This window comes from Anolis carolinensis, chromosome 2 (genome assembly GCF_035594765.1).
Source record: "Anolis carolinensis isolate JA03-04 chromosome 2, rAnoCar3.1.pri, whole genome shotgun sequence".
Classification (NCBI taxonomy): domain Eukaryota; kingdom Metazoa; phylum Chordata; class Lepidosauria; order Squamata; family Dactyloidae; genus Anolis; species Anolis carolinensis.
Window position 1 is genome coordinate 147,093,756 of NC_085842.1, and position 25,953 is coordinate 147,119,708.

The 25,953-nt window shown below is 41.6% G+C and overlaps 2 protein-coding genes across 2 annotated transcripts in view; one reads left to right on the forward strand and one right to left on the reverse strand.

Moving 5' to 3' along the window:
- Positions 1–1,134, forward strand: part of pgs1 (phosphatidylglycerophosphate synthase 1) — an 80,635-nt gene extending 79,501 nt beyond the window's left edge. Inside the window, exon 10 of the mRNA XM_062970773.1 lies at positions 907–1,134. The gene's annotated coding sequence lies outside the window, so the exon portion shown is untranslated. The remainder of the gene's footprint in view (positions 1–906) is intronic.
- dnah17 (dynein axonemal heavy chain 17) overlaps positions 1–25,953 on the reverse strand; it is a 130,752-nt gene that overhangs the window by 41,339 nt on the left and 63,460 nt on the right. The window contains exons 45-56 of the mRNA XM_062970774.1: positions 24,759–25,041; positions 23,368–23,541; positions 21,653–21,860; positions 20,164–20,329; positions 18,805–18,907; positions 18,496–18,643; positions 16,770–16,861; positions 14,442–14,603; positions 13,267–13,431; positions 12,248–12,439; positions 4,175–4,441; positions 883–1,044 (exon numbers count right to left, since the gene is read on the reverse strand). Of these exons, the coding sequence (XP_062826844.1) occupies positions 883–1,044; positions 4,175–4,441; positions 12,248–12,439; positions 13,267–13,431; positions 14,442–14,603; positions 16,770–16,861; positions 18,496–18,643; positions 18,805–18,907; positions 20,164–20,329; positions 21,653–21,860; positions 23,368–23,541; positions 24,759–25,041 (2,122 nt within the window). The remainder of the gene's footprint in view (positions 1–882; positions 1,045–4,174; positions 4,442–12,247; positions 12,440–13,266; positions 13,432–14,441; positions 14,604–16,769; positions 16,862–18,495; positions 18,644–18,804; positions 18,908–20,163; positions 20,330–21,652; positions 21,861–23,367; positions 23,542–24,758; positions 25,042–25,953) is intronic.

Consider the following 25,953-nt stretch of genomic DNA (forward strand, 5'->3'; position numbering starts at 1 on the left):
GCAATGGGAAACTATCCTAAGGTAAAAGCAGAAAGTTTCTCTCTCCTCCATCTCTTCACAGTGCACAAGAGGGAAGAGACAGTGGACTGATGACCCCGAGTCTCCCAGTAGCTCATTTCCACTGGGCTCCCACCATCATTTAGGTCAGGCTGAAGACCTACAAGCTCCAGAAGCACTTAGCCTGGGTTGTCCAGAAATCTGGAAAGCCTAAGATATCCTAGGCTTGGTTTAGATCAATGGTTTTCAACCAGTGGGTCCCCAGATGTTTGGGCCTTCAACTCCCAGAAATCCTAACAGCTGGTAGACTGGCTGGGATTTCTGGGAGTTGTGGGCCAAAACACCTGGGGACCCACAGGCTGAGAACCATTGGTTTAGGTGATCAGGAAAAGAGATTCTGCCTAAACAGTAGGAAACACTTCCTGATGGTAAGAGTTGTTCATTAACAGAATATGCTGCCCCAGAGGCTGGGTGGCCATCTGTTGGAAGTGCTTTGATAGGGCATTCCTGTATAAAAGAATGGGGTTGGACTGGTGGTCCTCGTGGTCTCTTCAAACTTTAGGATTCTAGGAACTAGGACAGAAACTCAGAGTCAGAGCAACGATCCCTTTCAACACACATTTTTCTGTTAAACAATATGTTAAACAATATATATGTCAGTGGCACTGGATATCCTGGCATGTAAGATATCTCACAATTGGTCAACTTATTTCTTTCTAGGTAAAATGTGTGCCAAGGTTTTGATTTTAGTGTGATAGAGTAAAATTGCCAGCTCTGAAGTACATCAAAGAGTAAAAGTATACTAGCACTACACAAAAACAGTAATGAACAATTCTCACTGAAATAATACTGCTAGAAAAGACATTGTGATAGCTGTAGGCTCACCTCTATTCCTTCTATCTCCTCCAGGAATCTTGCACTGACAGATACCAATGCATCATCTGGCCATTCATGAAACCAGTCAATCGCAGTGCAGTTTACTACAGAAGGGAACTTTCTTGCTCGCACTCGGAGGGTGGACCCCACAGGAGAGAAGCACAGGATCACCTGGAGCCCACAGGGGCAGGAAGAAACACTGCTCAGCAGCTGCCTTGCTTGGCAGAGGAACAAAATATGAAAGTAAAGTTTTGCAAAAGATTTTCTGACTTCTTGCATCTGAGAGTTTGAGTCTGAAATGTCTTCAGGAATGACATTCTGGGGGAGAAGGATTACAGACATTCTATTCTCAAATGAGAATTCTCTCCTCTCAACCCCCCCCCCTCCAAAAAAAAAAACCCAACAACTTTCTTTCACTCTCCAAATTTCTATAACTGTAGTAACTTAACATTTCAGTGGAGTATTTAGAAATACAGTTTAGACAATCAAAGACAAGCAAAGTTGCCAAAGGTAAATGAAAAAACTTTCAACGTTGCCGTATCTGCAATGCTAGAAACTTGACGGCTACATGAATACTTCATTGGGGGATAGAATTTTTTTACTTGGGAGTATACTTTCCCTATCTCCCTTCTCTTTCTTTGTAAGGAAGCTCTAAGTCCAAGGGAAAAGTATCCCTTAAGACTGAGCCATCTGATAAATAGCAGAGCATAAGATGGGATGGAGGCAATAAGGCCCCATTGGCTCACCAAGGGACCTTGGAGGGGTGCTCCTCTGATGCCTCCCCATCATGTAATTTCAAAAAGCTGCTCTGGAGACCTATTTCCCTTTTGCTCCCAAGGGTACCAAATGATTTTTTTCATTGTTTTCAGCGAGATGCTACTCCTTACCTACAAAACAGATTTAGGGAGCCATATGCATATTGTAAGCCGCCCTGAGTCCCCTGATGGGTGAGAAGGGCGGGGTAGAAGTGATGTAATAAATAAATAAATAATACACAACCTGTTGGACACAATTCATCCACACCAGTGTAAGGAAAATATGGACCTCATCACATTGATGAGCCCCAGCAGGGCAATTTGTCAACCTTCTTGGCAAATCCACGGGGCAGCTGGGCAATCCAGGCACCCCATACCCCGCCTCACACATAGCGATGCTTCCCCATTACATGTGTGGAAGTGTCGCTGCACAGCTTCCCCCCGCACTGGCCCCGTTGTTCCCAACGGAATATGGGAAGTCATAGGACCTTTGTGCCACAGTTAGTCGATGGAGCCCCACCAGAAGCAATCGTGTATCATGTGATGGGGATTGTTGATCAGCTGTGCTGCAATTGTCCTACAACATTTGCAAGTCCCCCCGTCGTTGTCCCCCGTGTGACCAAGTCGTAGGTCATAATCGTGAGGACTCTGGGAGTGTAGCTATCAAGACAGGAAGAATCATAGCAAGGGAAGATAATGGCCTTTCAGCTACTTCAGCAAAAGTCTAAATCAAAAGCAAGAGCTTTCAACAAGAGACTTAGCTATATGAATATATACTCTGTGGATGTGGTCCTGAATGCAACTTTCCAAATCCAAAGTCCATTTTTATGATCCACTTTTACATTTGTTAACTAATAGTCAGTAACTGGGAACATAGATAAGTTCATTTTGGGAGGATATTACTTCTCTTTTTTCAAAATGAAGGAGAGTAAATCCATGCACATTTTGTCCTTCCTTTTGAAGGCTCAGCCACAAAAGCTTCATGGGACAAATGGGATATCCCATGTGTCCATGGGATATCCTTCAGTTACTTCAGAATCCTTTGCAAATCCTAAATTTGTAGAAGGCAGATAAGCTTCACAAATATACCAGGAATGCATATATACTTAGATGGGAAGTGTGTCTTTCACTTATAACTAAGAGAATGACTTTAAGAATACATTAAAATCAGAGTATTCATTATTGTCAGCTACGATTTTCCTTTCTCAGATATTTTTAGATTTCTTTTAGATCATCATATTTCAAAGCTATATCCTGAAACATCATTTTTTTTTAATTGAATACAAGATAACATAATATTTGAGCAGATAATATATGTCTATTGTGAGCTTACATAGTGGTAGTGTTTCTATATTATCTATTCACCTTCTTTACAAGTTCATTCTCAATACATTTTTTATTTTTTCTCCCACCTCCTCCCTCCTCCCTTCCCCACCCCACCCACTACATTTTTCTCTATATCTTTATCTTTAATTACAAACACAACCTACTCTGAAACTTTGTTCAACCATCTTCTGGTTTGGAATCTGTCCCTTTCAAAATGTTTTCACAATACAGCAGTACATTACTGGCCTAAGAATTTTTTCTGCTTAAAGCAAATTACAAGGTAACTTACATTTCTCTTCTACTACTAGGGATGTAATTTTCTGCTAATTTCATTCTTGAGGGAATCAAATAGAAATTTTTGCAATTTCCTTCTAACTGTGAAAAATCCTCAAAAATGTCAGGTTTTAATAAAAAATATTAATATTTAATAAACATTTTTGGGATTTATTTTGTGCAAAATTTATCTGTGATATTTTTGTACAGCAAATAACATTTTTGCACAGAAAATTTCTGTGGGAAAATCTTTTTGTGTGTCATTTTAATTTTTAAAAAGAATATGTGAATTTTGAGGAGAATAAGTCATGAAATTCAGATTTTCATGAATTCAGATTTCTACTTGCCACACTTGAGAAATTACATTTTCCAATAATTTTTCAAATGTTTTCTAATATTTTCCAATCTTCTCTCAGATCCTAGTTCATTTGGAGTCTTCATCCCCCACCTCACCCCATCCCAAACTTCTTGGATTGACAGGTCAGAAGCACTATGAATGCTGGGATTTCATAGTCCAGAGCTAAGATGCAGGAATAGTCCCAAGTGAAGACACAGTGATGTTATTAAACACACCCATTAAGCATTGACCATGAGAGCGTCATTCAAATAAAAAACAGAAAAGACAAACAAAGTACCAACAAAAGGAACAGAGAACCAGAGATTTCTGAAACAAGTATGGTTGCTTTTCAAACAATAGCATTTTTTTTGGGGGGGGGGGTTGTTTTCAGGATAGTGGTCTTGCACTGAGATTCCTTTCCCCATTCTCTGGACCAGAGAAGCCCCTATCATTCCGGGCCAGGCCCTGAGATCTGGGAAGCCTACAATTCACTATGGAACTTGAAACAGATTGGCATCACTTTTCTGCACGACATGGCCAGAGTCACAACATACAGAATCTGAGGTCAGCATATTATGTGCAGTAGATGTAACATACAAGTATGCCCTACCTTTAACTGTCTTCGGACTTTGTCAATGAAAAATTTCCAGCAGTTTTCCCTTGTATCTTGCATGCCGAGAGATTTCACCTGAGGCCTCATGGAACTAATAATATTTTCCAGTTCATCATCCTGGAATAGCCCAGGGATCTCTCCAGAGGCTAAGAGGTCATTAATCAGTACCAAGAACTGCTCTTCAGCAACTTGTGAGTCTGTCATGAGAAACACGGTGGGAGTGTTCTTCACAGCTGACTTGATGTACTGAGCTGCCAGGTCAGCCTGAATAACAGAACAGACTCTTGTCAGTTTCTCATATTTAGACAGTATCAGGGGACCAGCTTTTTTATTGAAACAGAGGGAAAATTTTGGTAAAATAGAGAAGGAACATTTCCATTATGCAAGCATTTCATCAGACAGGCAAAATTGGCTTTCCTACGACACTTGGACCTCTCTTCAGGCATGGAGCCCACTGGATCCCATCACATGACATTGATCTACTTCCGGTGGGGCTCTGTACCTGAAGTGAGGTTCAAGTGTCACAGGAGGCAGCGCTGGCAACATGGGAAGCTTCCCATGTTGCATAGACAACAATGGGGGGGAAGCAGGGTAGCAATGCTCCTCCCTGTGGGATGAGGTGAGAGATGATCCAGGCAATGTGGGGTGACACGTTCCCCCACCCCCCTCTGGATTCACTATGATCCATGGTGGACCCCCCCCCCCCCCCCCCCCGTTATCGCCTGGATAGGTGACCTCAATGTGATTAGATCCCAAGATTAGATTTGAGAAGAATGTATTACATTTTCAAAATTGTAGCAGTATCTTCAAACTGGAGAAGTAAAATTGCTGCAAATATGATCATTTCTGTATGGATTCTAAATTTGCTTTTCTCAAAACTCTTTGTGCTAAACTACATAAAATATTTACCACACTGAGCCTTATTTGTTAATTATGCAAGCACCAGAGTTGTGAGGAGAAGCGGGTTAAAATGTTGTTGTTGTTATTATTATTATTTTATTATGTCACAGCAAACAAGATAGATATGCTGGATTTCGTTTCACAAAATCACAAGTCGAACACTTCCCGAGTGTCTAGGACTGTGTGATGTATTTTCGGATGATACGCGCAGATCCCAGTAGGGTGGCCTTTTGCAGTTGGCAGATCGTGATTTTGTCAATGTCTATTGTTTCCAAATGCCGGCTGAGATCTTTTGGCATGGCACCCAATGTGCCCATCACCACCGGGACCACCTGCACTGGTTTCTGCCAGAGTTTTTGAAGTTCAATCTTGAGGTCCTGATAGCGGCTGAGTTTTTCCTGTTGTTTTTCGTCAATGCGACTGTCACCTGGGATGGCAACATCAATGATCCAAACCTTTTTCTTTTCCACAACTGTGATGTCTGGTGTGTTGTGTTCCAGAACTTTTTCAGTCTGGATTCGGAAGTCCCACAGTATCTTTGCGTGCTCATTTTCCAATACTCTTGCAGGTTTGTGATCCCACCAGTTCTTTACTACTGGCAGGTGGTACTTGAGGCATAAGTTCCAATGAATCATTTGGGCCACATAGTTGTGCCTCTGTTTGTAGTCTGTCTATGTGGTTTTCTTACAGCAGCTGAGGATCAATGGTTTCGTCAGCTTCCTTGCACAGTTTGCATTTTGGGTCATCAGCTGATTTTTCGATCTTGGCCTTAATTGCATTTGTTCTGATGGCTTGTTCCTGGGCTGCAAGGATCAGGCCTTCTGTCTCCTTCTTCAGGGACCCATTCGTGAGCCATAGCTAGGTCTCCTCCTTATCAGCTTTTCCTTCAATTTTGTCAAGGAACTTTCCATGCCATGCTTTGTTGTGCCAGCTGTCAGTTCTAGTTTGTAGTGCGGTTTTCTTGTACTGATTCTTTCTCTGCTGTGTTTTGAGGAGTTTCTGATTGTTGACTTCAATCAAAGCAGGTTCTTCACTTTGCTTTACATATTCTGCCAGGGCATGTTCTTCTTCTTTGACTGCTTGTTTTACTTGTAAGAGTCCTCTGCCCCCTCATCTTCTAGGCAGATATAGCCGGTCAATATCACTGTGGGAATGGTCATGAGTTTTCTTGTTTTTCTGTCCAAATTGTCCAGTTCCGCCTGTGTCCAGTTTATGATGCCAGGAGTATATCTTATGACAGGTATGGCCCAGGTGTTTATGGCCTTGATGGTGTTGCCTCCATTGAGCTTGCTTTTGAGAATTTTTCTGACCCTTTGTGTGTATTCTTTGCTGACCACAGTTTTCACATGTTCATGCTTGATGTTGTCCAGCTGTAATATGCCCAGATATTTATAGGCCTCTGGTTGGTGACACTTTATTGTTTGGTCATTAGGCATATTTATGCCCTCACTTTCTATGACTTTTCTCTTCTTCAATGCCACTGTCGAACATATGTCCAAACCAAACTCTATGCTGATATCAGTGCTAAAAATTTGGACAGTGTTAGTCAGAGACTGGATTTCAGTTTCCGTTTTCCCATACAGCTTCAGGTCATCCATGTACATCAGATGCGAAATTTTGTGAGATTTCTTAGATGTTTGATAGCCGAGATTTGTTTTTTGTAAGATTGTTGATAGAGGGATCATGGCAATAATGAAAATTATATTATTATTATTATCATCATCATCATCATCATCATCATCATCATTATACAGATCAGGAACAGTGCATGCAAACAAGAGAGCCTTATGCCCACCCCTTATTTCCCCTCTTAAATAAAATAATAATCCTTCATAAAAACCATTTCTTTCTCCCAAATTATGGGAAATAATGGCTGTAGCGAAATTTCAGTCTTCTCTAAGCAGTGCCATCAGTCTGCAACAACTTTTCCTGTCCTTACTTTGGGTTATAAAAGCCTGCATATTGTGGCCTAAGACACATATTAATCCCAATAAGAGTAGATAAACAAAATCAGGAAGAACTTGATAAATCAGTCACTTAAATAAGTTTCATTGATTCAATGGATTTACTTTAATTGGGATTAGGAATTAGATTTAGACCAACATATTTATCATAATAATGAGTAGTCCATGTTTTTCAATCAAAGAAACATGAATTGGTGTACTTCTTGGTGATCACTAGATGCCACTCTTGCACTTCCTAACAAGGTTGGTAGAATGGGGTTTCCCTGGGAGGCTCCCTCTGTCTGTTACTCATGGTTAGAACCACACCTTTGCCTGTCATGGGCCAAGCAGTTTTGGAAAAGCCTAACAACTGCCATAATGCTAGAACTCATAAGGCTGGGTTCATATGCACAAGTGTTTTGTCTTTGCAAAGCCATGACTGGCAGCCACATCTATTCCTTAGGCACTTAGCCCTTCTTGTGTGGCAAGAGAGCTGTCAGCCAGTATGCACAACTCTTCTAACATGTTAAGTGGCTTTCCTAAGGAATTGCTCCTTACTTTGGTGGTGTGAAAAAAATACAGACTCCATCAATAAAGTGTCACTGACACAGCTCAGTAGAAATTATAAAGCAAACACGCTATGTACTAAGATAGTTCTTGGAACCTACTGCATATACTGTATATAGTAGTGCTTGTACTGAGAGGCAGAGATCCAGTACAGTATATTGAGATAACTGGAGAAATGCTGATAAGCACCTTCAATTTTTTTCTTTATTGAGAAAGATTATCTTGACACAACAAAACATCTCATTAAGGAAATAGTCCGCTGATAGGACCCTGCTATCACCCCCCCTCCCTTTCCTTTTCTATTATAAAAGGTAAAGGTAAAGGTATTCCCCTGATGATAAGTCCAGTCGTGACCGACTCTGGGAGTTGGTGCTCATCTTCATTTCTAAGCCGAAGAGCTGGCGTTGTCCATAGACACCTCCAAGGTCATGTGGCCGGCATGACTGCATGGAGCACCGTTACCTTCCTGCCGGAGCGGTACCTATTGATCTACTCACATTTGCATGTTTTCGAACTGCTAGGTTGACAGGAGCTGGGGTTAACAGAGGGCGCTCATTCCGCTCCCGGGATTTGAACCTGGCACCTTTTGGTCCGCAAGTTCAGCAGCTCAGCGCTTTAACGCACTGTGCCACCAGGGGCCCCTTTCCTTTTCTATTACTTCGTGTGTTTTATGTGCAAATACGTATTTCATAAGATTCATGTGAAACATCTTTCAAAAATGCATGATAAATCTTGTAATCATGCCCAGTGGACTGAACACTTTTGAAAGAAATTGTTCTTGTATGCAAGAATTAAATAAATGAAGATTTACATCTTGGAATGCTGTAAAATAAGACAGAATCAGTTTACTTTAGTTCGTATGTAGAAATAAATGTTCTTATGTTCTTAAGACTTCAAAACCAACAATAAATAGTGCAAATAGTAATCTCAGATGACTCCATGTCAGATGACTCCTTCTCTCTCCTACCAGTGGAGATGGGCTCTTTCCCTAGACAAACAAATACATTTGGAGGCTCTCCATCTTTGGACAGCTGACTAATCCCTTCAGAAGGCAACCTCAATCAGCCAATCCACCAGGGGGAAGAGGGTTCACATGGGTGGGGCACCATCGAGGTGATGTGGGGGAGAAGCGCCCAGGGAGAAGCGCAACAGTGTTCTTGCGACCCTGGAGAGGAATAGGTGTGGTAGTCTCCAGGACAGACCCCCCGGTCTTAAGGTTCTGCTTTTGAACACCAGATCCGTCAATGGTAAGACAGCTGTCATTCAGGATTTGATCCTGGATGAGGGGGCGGATCTGGCATGCATCACCGAGACATGGTTGGACGAGCTGGGTGGAGTGAATCTCACCCAGCTGTGTCCACCGGGTTTCGGGGTGCATCAGCAGGCCAGGGCTGGGGGGCGGGGAGGAGGAGTCGCGGTGATCTTTCGGCAGTCCATCGCCCTGATCAGATGTGCCATTCCGCAATCTTCGAGGTTCGAGTGTGTCTTCCTGAAGGTGGGAGTCCGAGACAGCTTGGGGATTCTGCTGGTGTACCGTCCACCCCGTGACCCAGCAGTCTCTCTGTCTGAGCTAGCAGAAGTGGTCTCCAATTCGGCCCTGGTCTCCCAACAACTCATAGTTTTGGGAGACTTTAACATCCATGCCAAGACCACATTGACAGGTGCAGCTCAGGATTTCATGGTTGCCATGACGACCATGGGGCTGACTCAAGTTATATCTGGGCCCACACATCAGGCAGGACACATGCTGGACCTTGTCTTTATTGTGGACGGTGGGACAGTCAGAGTGGAAGAGCAAAACATCCTTCCATTGTCATGGTCTGACCATCATCTGATCTGTTTAAGTTTCGCCGTGTCTTCTAACCTCCGCAGGGGTGGTGGACCCACTAAGATGGTCTGCCCCAGGAGGCTGATGGATCCGGATGGACTTCTGAGGTCTCTTGGGGATCTTCCTGTTCTGGAGACTGGCGATCCTGTCGATGTCCTGGCTGATTGCTATAACAGCGAGTTGGCAAGGGCACTTGACACGATCGCTCCCGAACGTCCCCTCTCGCTTCGTAGAGTCACGTCGACTCCTTGGTTCACTGAGGAGCTGGCTGTGATGAAGCGTGCGAGGAGGGGACTAGAGTGCATCTGGAGGAAATCTCGGGATGTGTCTGACCAAGCACGGGCTAAAGCCGCTATTAAGGCTTACTCCGTGGCTCTGCGAGCAGCCAGGAAAGCTTTCACGACTGCCCGCATAGCGTCTGCAGCCAACAGGCCTTCGGAGTTGTTCCGAGTTGTTGGGGAGCTCCTGCGGCCTCCCGAGACCCAGGGGCTTCCTGATGACTTGGCAACTCGGTGCAGCGATTTCTCGCACCATTTTGCAGGCAAAGTTGCTCAGATACGCCGTGAGTTGGACTCCAGCTTAACTGTAGTTCCAGCGGAGGTAACCGAGGTACCTGTCTGTCCAATCTTGTGGGATTCTTTCCGGCTTGTTCTTCCTGATGACGTGGAGGGGATTCTTGGGTCTGTGAGGGTGACCTCTTGCGCTCTGGATCCTTGTCCTTCTTGGCTGGTTAAGCTGGCCAAAGATGGGTTGTTGGATTGGTTTGTGGCTATTATAAATGCCTCCTTGGGTCAGGGGTCAGTTCCATCCTGCTTTAAGCAGGCGGTAGTAAAACCATTACTAAAAAAGACCTCTTTAGACCCATCTGTATGTAACAACTACAGACCAATTTCCAACCTCCCATTTTTGGGCAAGGTTCTGGAGCGGGTGGTTGCCACGCAGCTCCAGGAGTTCCTTGATGACACTGATTTTCTGGACTGCTCGCAGTCTGGCTTCAGGCCTGGGCACAGTACTGAGACGGCTTTGGTCGCCTTGGTGGATGACCTCCGCAGGGAGCTGGACAGGGGGAGTGTGACCGTGCTGGTTCTCTTGGACATCTCAGCGGCTTTTGATACCATCGACCATGGTATCCTTCTGGGGAGGCTCTCTGGGATGGGACTCGGTGGCACGGTTCTGCTGTGGCTCCAGTCTTTCCTGGAGGGCCGTTCCCAGTTGGTGAAGCTGGGGGACACCTGCTTGGACCCCTGGCCTTTGACCTGTGGGGTCCCGCAAGGGTCTATTCTATCCCCCATGCTATTCAACATCTACATGAAACCGCTGGGAGGGGTCATCCGGAGTTTTGGAGGGTGTTGCCATCTCTACGCAGATGACACGCAAATCCACTACTCGTTCCCATCTGACTCCAAGGAAGCCCCTCGGATGCTGAACCAGTGCCTGGCCGCTGTGGCGGACTGGATGAGGAGGAACAAGCTGAGGATCAATCCTGACAAGACAGAGGCCCTCCTGGTCAGTCGCACGTCGGATCGGGGTATTGGGTGGCAACCTGTGCTGGACGGGGTCGCACTCCCCCTGAAATCACAGGTCCACAGTTTGGGGGTCCTCCTGGACTCAGCGCTGACGCTTGAGGCGCAGGTGTCGGCGGTGGCCAGGACGGCCTTTGCACAACTCAAGCTTGTGCGCCAACTGCGACCATACCTTGAGAAGTCTGACTTGACCACGGTGGTGCATGCCTTAGTTACCTCTAGACTGGACTACTGTAATGCGCTCTACGTGGGGCTTCCCTTGAAGACGGCCCGGAAACTACAATTGGTCCAGCGCTCAGCGGCCAGGTTAATTACGGGGGCGAGTTACAGGGAGAGATCTACTCCCCTGTTCAAGGAGCTCCACTGGCTGCCTTTTATTTTCCGGTCCCAATTCAAGGTGTATACCATCACATATAAAGCCCTAAACGGTTTGGGACCCACCTACCTTCATGACCATATCTCCTATCACAAGCCTACACGATCCCTTCGTTCATCAGGGGAAGCTCTCCTGTCCCTACTCCCGATATCCCAGACCCGCCTTGTGGGAACAAGGGAGAGGGCCTTTTCTGCTGTGGCCCCCCGATTGTGGAATTCTCTGCCCGCGGAGATTAGGCAAGCCCCCACACTAGCAGCCTTCAAGAAAGACTTGAAAACATGGCTCTTTCGCTGTGCTTTTGGAGAGTAACCATTTTATATTTCTTTTCCGTTGCTCCCCCTAATATCTATCCTCCAGAATACCCCACTCCCTTATGACCCTGTTTGCTGTGGTTTTTATTTTTATGTCTTTCTCACACCGAGTTTTAACTTAATGTTCATGTGGTCTGCCCTTGTTTTTATTGTCTCCTTGTTTTATTTTGTAATGGATATTATTTACTGTATTGCCTATTGTATTGTGTTGTGCTGTTCTTTTATATGCTGTTTACATTGTATTGTTTTGGGCATGGCCCCATGTAAGCCGCCCCGAGTCCCCGTTGGGGAGATGGTGGCGGGGTATAAATAAAGTTTTATTATTATTATTATTATTATTATTATTATTATTATTATTATTATTATCTCTAACCCCAAAGTTTTTGTTGAACCAGAAAACACACATAGACACAGCACATTACTGTTTCCCTCTATAGTTACTAATTTTTTTGGGTTGAACGTTCCCATTACCACTTTTAGGCATACACCCAATTTGTAGTCCTCCCATACACAGATAACACTGTGTCTGAAAAATGAAGGATGACTTTGTAGGATGCGTTAATGTCAGCATTAAGCTACTTTCCGCCATGGTAAGTTTGTAGATAACAATTTCCCCCCTCACCTTCAGGTCTGGGATTCCATAGCCTTTCTTCAGTGTCATCTGAAACACGTCCAAGGAGCTGATATAAGCTGCCAGTCGAGAGAGGCTCTGCTTACCGCTGCCTCCTACCCCCACCAGCAAGGCATTCCCTCTGGGAGCCTCCAAGATGCGATTGATCCGGCACACATGGGATACAGCATCCTCAAAGAGCACCTGCAAGAGGCAAGGAAGGAGTCACAAAAGCACAAACCACACTAAATACAGTATAAACCAGAAGTACAACTTGATGGCTTTTCATCTGCCGGTATCAGCATGCTCAGAATTTTACTTGCATTGATGAACTAGTGCAGGCTGTATTTAGACCTGTGCTCAGTCTTGGCTTGTGCTTGAATTTTAATTTTAAAAAATAAAATAAATAAATGAAAGTACAATAATTCATCAATAAGGTTTTTGAGGGACAATCCCTTTAATCCTGACCTGCATATTTCCTAGGACCACATTACCAAGCTTGTGCCATCAAAGGATTTATTTATTTATTTATTGCACTTTTATGCCACTTTTCTCACCCTTGGAGGGACTCAAAGTGGTGCACATCAAATAAGTGGCAAAAATCAATGCCTCACATATAAACACAATATATCACAAGTTTAAAACAATGACATATAACTAAAATTAAACCATTAAAACCATAGAACTTCAAACATAGACCTAAAACATATTAGATATTTTAGGCATTACACTGATCCCAAGGTTGATGCCGTTTTGTAGGAACAAATGACTGTGTTTGAAGCTCATTGCCAATATAGACAAATATGATATGATTAAATGGTTTCAGGATTATTGATATATTTTAAAAGTATGAATGTACATAAAGACAGAAAATTGTCAACAGTAAATTGTTAGGTATTTTAACTGTCACTTATTGACATTTAGAAACCCTGCCAAACCAAAGTCGAACACATATGGGGAATTATAGTCTAAACCATAGTGGAGGATCAAATGCATCTTCACTCCAAACTCTTAGTTCCAGTTGCACTCACCAAATTCATCACAGCATTGACTTCATTGTAGCTATCCAGAGTTTCCACAAGCAGCTTATTCAGAGCCTGAATGTTAGAAACAGGCAGATATTTTGGGTCTCCAATTCCCTGAGCGAAGTGGCAAAAAACATTGGGCTTTGCAAAGACTACATTGTCACCCATGTCCTGCAGAAAGTACAAATACGTAAGTTAAATCAGGCCTGTACAACTTGGCCCTTATATAGGGCCAAGATTTCTCCCCAAACCCTTCAGCGGGCCACCAGACCAGCTGCCTGACCAGGTGCACAGAGGGTTGAGCGCTGCTGAAAGCTGTGGGGAAAGCTCTGCTCCTTCCCAGCCTCTTGCTGTTCCCAGGAAAAGAGTGAGAGACTGGGGAGGGGTCTGAGCTCACTCACAGACCACAGGGAAGGCCTTTGCGGGCTGCATCTGGCCTGCGGGTCGTATGTTGTGCAAGCTTGAGTTAAAACAACAATCACAATAATCTCCAGTTCATTTAAAAGAAGGCACACTTCTTTTAGGCATTTCACCTGTGTTTAGTACCTCGTGCTTTATCACACCACACTGTTATAGTGCTATTGTTCCCCTTTAACTGCCATGGCTGCATTCTGTGCAATCCTGGGGTTTGTAGTTTAGTGAGGCCCAAAAGCTATTTGGCTGAAAATTCTGAATGGCCCCCAACTGCAAATCCCAAGATTTCATACAACGTGGCCATGGCAGTTAAAGTGGAATAATAGTGCTATAACCATATAGTGTGATATATGTGAGTGTGTTGTCATTTTTTGCTGCTCGTATTATTTTTTTGCCATCACTGTCATTACTGAGCTCTTTATTCAAAATAACAATTGTGGTCTAGATGCCATTTAAAGGATCAGTTTGGAAGAAGACAACTTGGAGAGATGGGTAAATTAAGGGAGCTTTGGGGTCTTTGGTCCACTAGATGTAAAACTCGACAAATGTTCCTAGCATTCCATTAAATCAAGCCTCAGTTCTTACACATCATTAATCAGCTTTTTGTTACCAATGTAGAAAAAAATACACAAAGATTTCAACGGACTGCAAATTCTCAACTATAATCTGAAGGAAGGAAGGAAGGAAGGAAGGAAGGAAGGAAGGAAGGAAGGAAGGAAGGAAGGAAGGAAGAAAGGAAGGAAGGAAGGAAGGAAAGACTACTTCACCTCAAAGAATTTCTTGCAATTAGCCATCATGACCCGGCCAAAACTCTCTTGATCTTTTTCTTCCACAAGTTTGTCACAATAGACCCTCTCAGCTTCATGCAACCACAATCGAACAAGGTCTGAGGGTATTTTGAGGCATTCATGTGTCGAGAACAGCAGTCCCTGTCAAAGAGAGGTGTTTCAGCACCTATTGCCTGGAACTTCCCTTCAATATATAGCGTACTTTGGCTTAATCCTGTGCGGCTATATTTACCTTTACTTTACTAGGTAGGCAAATAATTTCACAAACAACCCAGCCAGAGCAGCAGATTCCTCCAAGGGCAGCTTCATCTATTGTCTCATCTGTAGTCCCATGCTCACTCATTTGAAATCAGAGCAAGCTAACTGTGATTTCTAGTCTATCTCTGAAGGATAGGTGAAAATGATTGGAGAACCAGGAGTAGCAGTGGCAGTGCTATAATCTGCCTAGTTACATAGTTAGTCTTTTAATTCCCAGGTGTCTTCTCTATCTTAATCTCTGTGTTGATCTTTGAAGAGATCATGAAGGCAGAATACATACACCCTCCCCCTGATATTGTTCTACATTTCTTCAGGTTTGATTTTTTTCACTATCACAAAATAAACATTTGTTACAATCCAACATATCACAAGAAGAGCCATCAATGGTTTCCCTGGTTGTACTAGCTAGGACTGATGGGAATTGTAATCCAACTGCGTGAGGAGGGCTACGTGTTTCCTTCTCCAACTTTTCTGACCCTGGCATTAAAGGATATAGCAGAGATGCTGAAGAGCAATAAGATGGACAATAGGTGGAAGCTGGTTCATTTAGAATCTTAACGTGGCTTCGTGTTAAGTGCTTGTGTTGGTTTCTCCTGGAATACACCTGAAGGAAGATTTTTTGCCATTGCCAAAAAATGTTGTTAACCAAAGGAATATTTAATTCCTTTGTGTTAAAATCAAGTTGTAACAACGCATAAGAGTAGAAGCACTGAATATGAATATATATATATATATATATATATATATATATATATATATATGGACAAACTGGTGGTGCTTGTCTGTTTTTAGAAAAGCCGGTGGTTCCCCAGGGCCTTCCGCACATTGCAGCTACACGGGTGTTAACAGATTGCGTTTTCTTCTGCCAGAACACAAACGCCTCAGGAGATGTCATACTATATAAATTCATAAAGGCAGTAAGACAAACGGGCATGCTGAATCACATGAGGGAGACCACGGACACCACTAACAAGGAGCTATTTTTGAAACTGAAGATAACAGAGGGAAAGAAAACAGGAAGGGTAGGGCCCTCTCAGTATAAACACAAATTGCCAGAAGGTCTGTGGAGATTGCTGATACATCAGCAGGAGGAAAGGAAGAGGGCACCAAAGAGACACATCATTGTCCCCATTTCTGTAAGACTTAGAATCATAGAATAGTAGAGTTGGAAGAGACCACATGGGCCATCCAGTCCAAGCAGGAAATCGCATTCAAAGCACCCCTGACAGATGGCTTTCCCCTCCCTGTCTTATTTTTTCCTCACAATACTAATATTGCCCTACCATTGGAAGCTGATGAGGCAGTACATGGTCTTCAAAACCACAAATGTATCACGTTGCAGCAGTTACAGCCTTTACTCACGTCTATGAAGAGCTCCAATTATAGTGTGAAATCAGCACAGTTAACAGTGTTGTTAGTCTCCAAACCAATCTATTTTTGTTCCCTTCAGAATGGATTTTTTTTAAGTTGAAGTGATAGGGCTTTTCTTTTCTATTTCTTTGCTTTTGCTATTTCCTAGCTGACTGTGTTCTCAGGACTGGAATTTGCAAAAGTTACATTTCTAGACTAGGGGCCCCTGGTGGCAAAGTGTGTTAAAGAGCTGAGCTGCTGAACTTGCAGACCAAAAGGTGCCAGGTTCAAATATTGGGAGCGGAGTGAGCACCTGCTGTTAGCCCCAGCTCCTGCCAACCTAGCAGTTCGAAAACATGCAAATGTGAGTAGATCAATAGGTACCGCTCTGGCGGGAAGGTAATGGTGCTCCATGCAGTCATGCCGGCCACATGACCTTGGAGGTGTCTACGGACAACGCCGGCTCTTCGGTGCCAACCCCCAGAGTCGGTCACGACTTGACTTATCGTCGGGAAAACCTTTACCTTTACCTTTTACATTTCTGGACTACAGCTTTGGGAATCTTCCAGCTAATTCATAGATGATGGAAGCTGTGTTTCAAAAAGTCAACTTTTCCAAGCTATGCTAAGGGCATATGCTGTAAATTAACAACTATGATAAAATCAATACTAAAACAATGATAGACAAATTGTTTTGTACCTGGAAGATGTTAGACAAGTCTCGGAGATTGAAAACATAGTGAAATTTTATGGCCGTAGGAAGAAAGGTTGATGTTATTTTCTGATGTAAAGCTGTTGTGGAGAAAGACAGCACACACTCGTTTTAAAAAGGCTTTGGGGTTATTTGAAGGTTAATGAGGTAATCAATCTGCATCATGAATTAAATTATTTCTGCACCTATCATCAAACACATTCCGTTACTTTCCACTTGCAGACAATTTTTTTTCAAAATTTGAATATTTTGCCATATTGTTTATAAGAAAGCAAATGAAATTCTCCCGAGCAAGGCTTAGATATTGGCTTTGTACACAGATACATGAATGGAAAATTATTTAATTAGTTGAATGGTTGATTTCCATTTATTTTAAATGAAAAAATAACATTATTTCCTGCTTTAACAAAGAACACAAACAAAGCAGTGCCAAGAGACCATTAATTTAAGCCTCCTCTGCCCATCACCCTCAGGAACACTACCAATTAAGACTGCCTATTAAAGGAGGGAAGAAACCCAAGGTAGGCAGTCACCTCGTAAAAGTAGAACTAAACTATGAAAGGAATGTGGATGCATATGTAAGTTTTGTTGCCCAAGGCATCTTCACAGTTGATAATGGCTAATATTTAGAGATTCACATTTTGTACCAACATTGAACAGCTTTGGTGACTATATTTGTATCAATGCACATATAGAGACTCCATGACTGGAAATGCAACATGGCTTTTTATCATGGGAGGTCTGTAAAATGCATTTTGCCAAACAGTCTTTCCAGATCTTTTGCAGAATGCATGAAGATCTCAATGGCGGTGGCTTTGTGGCTTATGTGACCACTCACATACACAGTGACCCCTGCTTGTATGAAAACAAATGTTCGCTTAGGCCTGCATCACTCATGCTCCAGTCAGAATCAGCAAGATTGATTTGCAAGTTCAATCTAATGACTGATTAATCAATCTAATCATTGAATAGATTGAAATTGAAAATTGGAAGTCTACCTAAAGGCACAGGAGCACCTCCCCCCCCCCCCCCCCCGCCCCAAGCCTTAATAGTACTCCATCTGTTTCCATTTAATGCTGCAATTTTATTTTATTTGAAAAGATAATCACAAATAGGTTTGGAAAAATACCATCAGCCAACCCAGAAAACAAAGGACTGCAACATTCTGATGAGAAATAGTTTCAGATAGATGAATTTTCATGCCAGGACTGAGTAAACTATCCTGCACTTTTTCTCTTTAAACTGATTTTTTGAAATAAGGAAAATAATGGAAGAAGCAGTGAAAAGGAATAAAGAATTACAAATGGAAAGCACTATTGTGTGAAATCCCTGCAAAATTCAGTGAATTAGAAAGAGTGATGCCATGACAAAGTCCTCATCTGAAACCAAAGAAATATTGCATCTGGCTGCTTCATAAAATTGGACAAAAGTCCAGGGGGAAGCTAATGTGGAAATAACTAGGGCATTAAATGCCAGAGAGTATCACATTATGGCTTGGGTAGCTGAGGAAAATGTTGCATTGTCCCATTATTAAAAAATATATCACAGAATGCTGAAAAAGCTTAAGTATTCCAAAACATTTCTTATGGAACATTATCCATGGGTATGACTTCATCACCATACAGATTAATTAAGGGTATTGGTCGAGTATGGTGAGATGACAGAGCGACGGAAAAGATTTGCCGTGATATATGCTGCCTTATTTAGTGCTTACCTAAAGCGGCAGAAACAAGCTGTGAATGAATTTTCTGAACCACCAATGGGACATTTCGCATGGCTAGGTGCTGACTTAGGATAGTGCTGTAGATGGACATAAGGGCATCTTGTCCTGGGAAACTCACGGCAAACACACAGAAGTGTCGCTAGAACAGGAGACATTTACAAGGAAAATTTTCTGGTGTAAAATTAGTAAGTTGAAGAAATAGCACATTTTACATTTTAAAAGAAACCAACACTTTCAGGTATATTCAAATCTTCTACTTCTAGTTTACTGACATTTCTATAACATGTCTCTGCTATGTACCTGGAGTCTGGAGTCAATAGTAAAGGATCCAGCGGTTGGATTCATACAGGCAACATACTGACAATTGTGGATATCCTTTAGTGTCAGTTTGGTTCTGTCATACCTAATTGAAAAAAACAAGAAATGAAACAGTCCAATAGAGAACTATAGAAATGATATTCTGGTATCCGTACCTTAGTGAACCCTCTCTTGTGCATTCATTTAAAAAGATGACAAAAATTATAAAAGTACGCTAGGACTTTAGCTCTACTACATATCCATGACCTACCATAGGCAGTATTCTTAAAACAATCCAGTGGACCTCTATTGTCGTCATTCTTAAAAGCACCACAGGAAGCAAGCAAACATCAATTCCAAAACACAAATAATGGGACTTCTTCTTGATGCTGAATATTTGACATACTGAAGATGTTTAAGTCTTCATATCATTAACTTGAGGTCACATAATTAATTGTAATTTTCTCCTTAACATTATATAAATTAACTTTTAACATAAATAAAGTGTTATTTTTATTACTAACTTCCAACAGAAAGTTGTAGCTGATATTAATTTACAAAACAGTCTTGGCTAGTTCTGCAATTCCAGTTCTGCAGAGGTTCACAAAAGTAGACCTCTTACACCATGGATATCTAGCAATGTAATAGAATTCCCACACAGAAGCAAATACACACCAAGGAAATTCAACGTGTACAGAGTGATGCCAAAGAAGTTGAATTAGTTTAAAGCAGAGAGATTGAGAGGGAGAGTTGTAACTGTATGTATGCCATTCTATGGCAAATATTTTGGTGCATTTTGAATTATTCTGGGAATTCAAGAGTTTTTTCCAACCTCAGTGCCAACTTCACAACACAGGATTTGAGAGAGATCAGGACTGACTTGGAGATTAAAGTCCTGAAGGATGCTCAGAGCCTGACTTGTGATGCATCCATTTTGTCTGTCTTGGTATCTTATTATTTGTCGATTTTTTTAACATCCTTTATTTTTTAAAAAAAAATTAAAGAAAATAATAATGATGTACAAAATTGTCACTAATTAGTCAATATAGATTCTGACCAATTAAAGAACTATGAATTGCTTATATTTTAAAAAGGATAATCATATTTTAACGTAAAGTTTCTGGAAATATAAATTTCATTTTCAACGTATGCATGATGCTGAACAATGGTGGGTCATTCTAAATAAACTCTTTTCTGCTGGCCCAGGTTTGCTGGGGTGCCTCCATTTTTATGCATGGGACTCTATGTTCAATTTCAGCAACCCTAGAGAGACCACCAAAAAGTCCACACATGTGGAGGTTCTCTATGGGCACATCTGATACCTGCCATGCTCAGTTGTTCACAGTCATACTGTATTCATACCAGTGCCCATGGTCCATGTGCTGCCGGATCAAGGTATGAGGAGCCACAGTGCCATATTTGTCGACTTCTGGCATGTTCATATCATCAATGAAGTAAATAAGCTTCTTTGTACCTGGAGGACCAAAGTTCCTTCCTGATTTCTTCTCCAGGGGCTTCTCAAGTATGGCTAATCAGGCAGAAGACCATAAATTAAAAAAAAAGGTTTATTGAGTTTGATCTAAATCAGAACTTCTTAAACTTTTCTACTTGGGATCCTTTTTGGTCTGAGACATTTTTATGTGAGCCCAAGTATATAGGTATATGAAATAGGTATAGAAATCAAACATTTACTGATAACAAACCAGAATTTGCAAGATTATCTAAACAGACTGATTTTCCTTTTTATGAAGTACAGCTGAAGCATTCTCTGCAGAGTCCACTGTAAAGTCTGCACAACAGATTCATGTAAATGCCCAAAACAGCTACTAGGTGACCTTCAGAATTTTTTTAGGGATCCCAACATTGGGGTAAGGGGACCCCATTAGGGGCCGAGACCCACAGTTTAAGAACCAGTGATCTAAATGATCAGGCGGAATATCCTCAAACTTCCTTCCTTTGTGGGGCAGGCCTAACTTTTGCAATGATGTGAAATCAGCATGGAAAAGGCAACCATACTTCAGTGACTGAAGAGTTGCATAACATTGAAACTGACCAGTCTGAAGGCTAAGGGTGAAGAAACCCAACAGCACTTCCACCTGGGCAGTCAGACCAGATCAATTACATCATGCAACATATTTCAGAATAAGTAAATGTGATCAGTTCTCTGGGATTGTGATAGTGATTGTGAAAGGGAACAGATCTCGTTTCCAAAAACCACATATTCAGTATGACAGTGAACAAACTATGCAAATGGAGGATTGTCTGTGCGATTGCAGCATCTCTCTTTTGCAATGTTCTGGATCACACAATAATAGTTCGCTGAAGACAAAATTGTTAGGAAGGAGGACTGCTGTAGTGATCTCATTATGACCCCAACTCCTGATACAGACTGGTGTGCTTTATGAAAAGGGCAAAGTGAGACAGCATGCAGACAGGTGGTGGGCACCCCAGGGATCTCTTGCACAGTAAAGGTACTTTATTCCTATCCCCCATCCCCAAAATTAGGTCCTTTATGTCCTCAGACTCTCAGATCTTCAGTCTCTCTCCAGTCTCAAATGTCATATGCAACCAAAGAAGCTAACTGGAGAGATATGTGAGGCTGGTGAGAGATGCAGAGATCTGTGAAATGGCATGGATTCATGCCAAGAGATATTCCAAAATATCACCCTTTCAGAGATATTCCAAAATACAAATAATATAACCTGGAATCCCAAACACTTCTGGTTGCAAGCATTTCAGATAAGGGATACTCAAGATGTATTATTATCTCTTATTTAACATTGCCTATCACTGGTTATAATCTAATCCCCAATGTTGTTATCTACCACTAATAACAAGCCAATCCCTTTACCCTGCAGCATTGCTGAAGTTGTGTAGAAATTAAAAGGAACAGATTGCACGATGTAATCATCCATGTTAAGTTCTTCAAGCTTATTAACCATCAGCACTGACTTCCCAGTGCCTGCATTCCCAACAAGCATCACAGGCCATTTCTTTTCCATTAGCAGATCCATAAAATAGCGAATCCGAATAGTTTCAGTTGTGTGGACCATGGAAGCCTGTAAGACAAACCCACACATTGAAGTAGACTGATTTTTAAATCTGAATGATATAAATCTCATGGAGCAATTCCTCAAGAAAAAATAGAGAAAGCAAGACATTCATAAATAATTTTCTGATATAACTTGCAACTCAAACATCATGAATCTGAGGCTGGATCTACATTGCCAAAAATGCAGTTTGAACTGCATTAACTGTTTAGTGTAGACCCATAGAATGAAGTTCAATGCAGTTTAAACTGCCTTATTTGTCAGTATAGATACAGGCTGAAACACGTTACATGTTGAAAACATTCTTCAATTCATAGATAATCGCACATCTAAAATATATAGATTTGCATTATATACGTTGCTTATAAAAATATGATTTTAACAAAAGTGATAAAGTCATCCTTGGGAGGGGATGGCTGGGGAGCAAGTAATTATCTGCCACTCATTACTTGTAGATGGCTATTTCCATATATTATGAAACAGCCATACTTTGTTTGTGCCTTTTAAGCAAAGCATGTTTATGAGAAATATATGCACACTCTCTTTTCTCTCTGAGATTTCCCTTCTTTCTCAGAGCCCATAAAACTCAATTTTAAAAAACACATTGGAATAACTATAGATGGTACACTGTTTTTCAATAGCATTTTTGCCAGTTATAATTTACATAGATTGCTCCTGCCTTCTTTTTGGGTTGTCCCCCCTTTCCTAGGAATCAACTCTACAATTTTACTCTTTCAATTTTCAAGCAATATTGCTATTACATTACGTTTTGTTCTTTCTCCTTTCCTCCCTCCCTCCCTTCCACATTACAGCTTCATGGGCAGAAAGCAATGATAAATTTCCAGTTTCCTCAAATATATATTTTTTGAGCCCCCAGTGACGCAACAGGTAAGCCTTGTGTCGCCAGGACAGCTGATTGAATGGTCGGCAGAGCTGACAGAATCCCCTCTGTCAGCTCCCGTTCCCCATGCAGGGACATGAGAGAAGCCTCCCGCTGGATCCCCTGGGCAACGTCCTTGCAGATGGCCAATTCTCTCACAACAGAAGTGACTTGCGGTTTCTCAAGTCACTCCCGACACAATTTTTTCCACAGTGTGAGATGACAACCTGAAGTAACTTGGTCCTAATGTATTTGGAATGAAAAACTTCAAGATGTTCACAATGTGATACCCAAAACACATCAATTTTCACCTGTCTCCATAAAGCAGCATATTACAAACTCTCCACCTGCCTATACAATGAAACTAGTCAGTATACAGGGAGAGCTCTATGATTGCTGCATATTTAAAATTGGCACCCAAGTCAACATGAAAATATGACACTTAGAAGGGACAACAGCATTTCAACTCAAGACAGAGAAAAATACTTCAATCAAATATGCTTGTGGCAGGATTGTTTTATTACAATTCAAAGAGGTAATGGAGACAACAGAATTAATAGCCACCCTTCTGCCAGGAATGGATTGTCATTTTTGCAGTACCTACTCACACACATCTCACCAAACACTCACAAATACCTGCAATGGGGTATCTGAATCCAGCTCAAATGGTGGCACTTTATCAGTCCAAGGCATGAATTTCTTTGTCTCTGTGTCAATATAATAGTCAAAAATTGTCCCTTGTGATGGAAACTTGATGGTTTTAAATTCATTTACCCACCATTTACTGAACTCCACACGATAATCTACAAGCTAGGGACAGAAAGATATCCAATTTAATAAATATTTTCTATTGATTTAGAAAAAAACAGATCATAAAAATATTACCTTCTTCTCTAGAAATGCTAGAAAACATCCAAGCAAACCCTATAAAAACTAAATATGTTTAAAAAAATGAAAATGTAAAACTGCATGCAGTCATATGTGGTTCCTGAAAGAGTAAATGATATAAGGCAACATGATACATTCGCTAAGAGGCATGACCTACAAAATTATTTTCCTGCAATAGGGGTGTTATCCTTGACTGTGTTGGCTTCTCGCTCACTCCAAAAGGAAAAAAAGGCTGAGACTTGACAGTGGTCCCACAAGACGAATCCTCCTATAAAGGTCTGCCAGATCACATAGTAAGGAGCCCCTGATGGCGCAGCGTGTTAAAACTTTCAGTGCATAGAATCTGTATTCTTCTGCTATACTTTACTTGTTGGGAAGAACACAAGAAGAAACATCCAGATGCTTCAGGTTGGGTTTCGATGACATTTTTTGCGACATATAAGGCAATCCCAGGCAGAACTTGTTTAATGTAGTTATGTGAGGCATCTAAAGACAAAAGTTGCTGAACTTGTAGACTGAAAGGTCGCAGGTTCAAATCTGGGGAGCAGAGTGAGCACCTGCTGTTAGCCCCAACTTCTGTCAACCTAGCAGTTCAAAGCATGCAAATGTGAGTAGATCAAAAGGTAAAGGCGCTCCATGCAGTGATGCCGGCCACATGACCTTGGAGGTGTCTAGAGACAAGGCTGGCTCTTCAGCTTAGAAATTGAGATGAGCACCAACCCCCAGAGTCGGACATGACTGGACTTAATGTCAGGGGGAAACCTTTACCTTTACTAGATCACATAGTAAAAGCAGTCAATGTAGTATCAGTGGCTCTGCAGAAAGCATGGTTGTTGCAGGGGCACAAATAATCTAGTCAACACACCAGGGAAACAAAATCCAGTGTTACTGCCATTTTTAGTCTCCTTGTGTAGAGAAAATGTAAGATATAAATAAACATAATAATAATAATACTGCAGAAACATGAAGCCTAGGTGATGTGGGAGTGTTTACTGATGTGTAACTGAATCACCCTTTGAGAATTTGACCAATAAAATTCTACCTGTGTACCTAATGCTTTATTATATGTTTGGGCATTATTATGATGACACCTGGAGATGTATGAAACAGAATGGAATTATTTAATCTTCTAAAAGTACCTGATCTTGGAACATTGCTCCTCCAAATGCCCAGAAGCAAGCAAACACAAAATAGAGTTCATAGAGCTCTTTGGGAGAATCTGGAGGCGTGTTGGTTGGAGTCAGGAGACATTCCAGCAGGTAGAGGATAGTTTGTATCACGGTCACTTCAGGTACAGGCGTTATCTTCTTGAACCCAAATTTCAGCTTGTCCAGACATATAGGCAAGTACTTGTCAAACAAGATCATCAAATTGGCTTTTTCAGATTGCACTTCCCTGCGCTCAATCCAGCTACTCACCACTCTGCAGAATGATAAAATATAAATTATTGAATGTGGTATGAATTTGTATGCTTGTAATATTTAATAATTTACTTAGGGTGAATTGCCTCATATTCCCCATTCCTCTTATTCATGCTGCATCATTTTTAGAATCATCACACTTAAAATGCAGGAGCTTTTTCACTTAGCTACCTGCCCCATACCAGTTTGGCAAATTAGAGCTGTACACAAGCAGTATGACAAAAAAATTTAAGCACTGTATTTGTTGGAGAGGTTGAAAAAGTTCTTTAGTGACTGCAAGATCCAGAATCCCAAGTCTGAGTTGTCAGTGGCCATGCTGAGTGTAGGATTCTGGTAGCTATAGTGTTATAAAATCCCCAGGCTCTGCATATGTTTACATCCCCCATTGTGTAAGTCACCTTTTCTAGTAATAACTAATTTATGGTAGAATGAGGTTTTAGCAGGTCTTTATTCTGCAGTGTGAGATTACATGTTTGACAGAGTGGTAGTGAAATAACAAAAACCTGATATACGTACTCCTATGGCTAATGTGAGTATTCTGCCCAGGACAAAACCTCTGTTCATGAACTAATTATGTTTATCTTAAGTAAATCAGTCCTCCAAAATTGCTCCCTTATGTAAATATGGCTTTAATGGGTGATGGCTAATAAGGGAAGGATTGTAATCTCCTTGCACAGGGAAATATTTTATTGTCCAAATTTTATTAAACAAGAGACAAGTACTTTGTCTTGCTGTAACCTATTTCAGATTACAGATATTGACCAAGATGATGGTGGATAACCATTGAAACAGTATGTGCCAGGTTTTCTTTCACCAAGTACATGTTCTGCCTGGGATTGCCTTATATGTAGCAAAAAATACAATCGAAACCCAAACATGATCTGTGTGACATTGGGATTTCAATATTGTAATG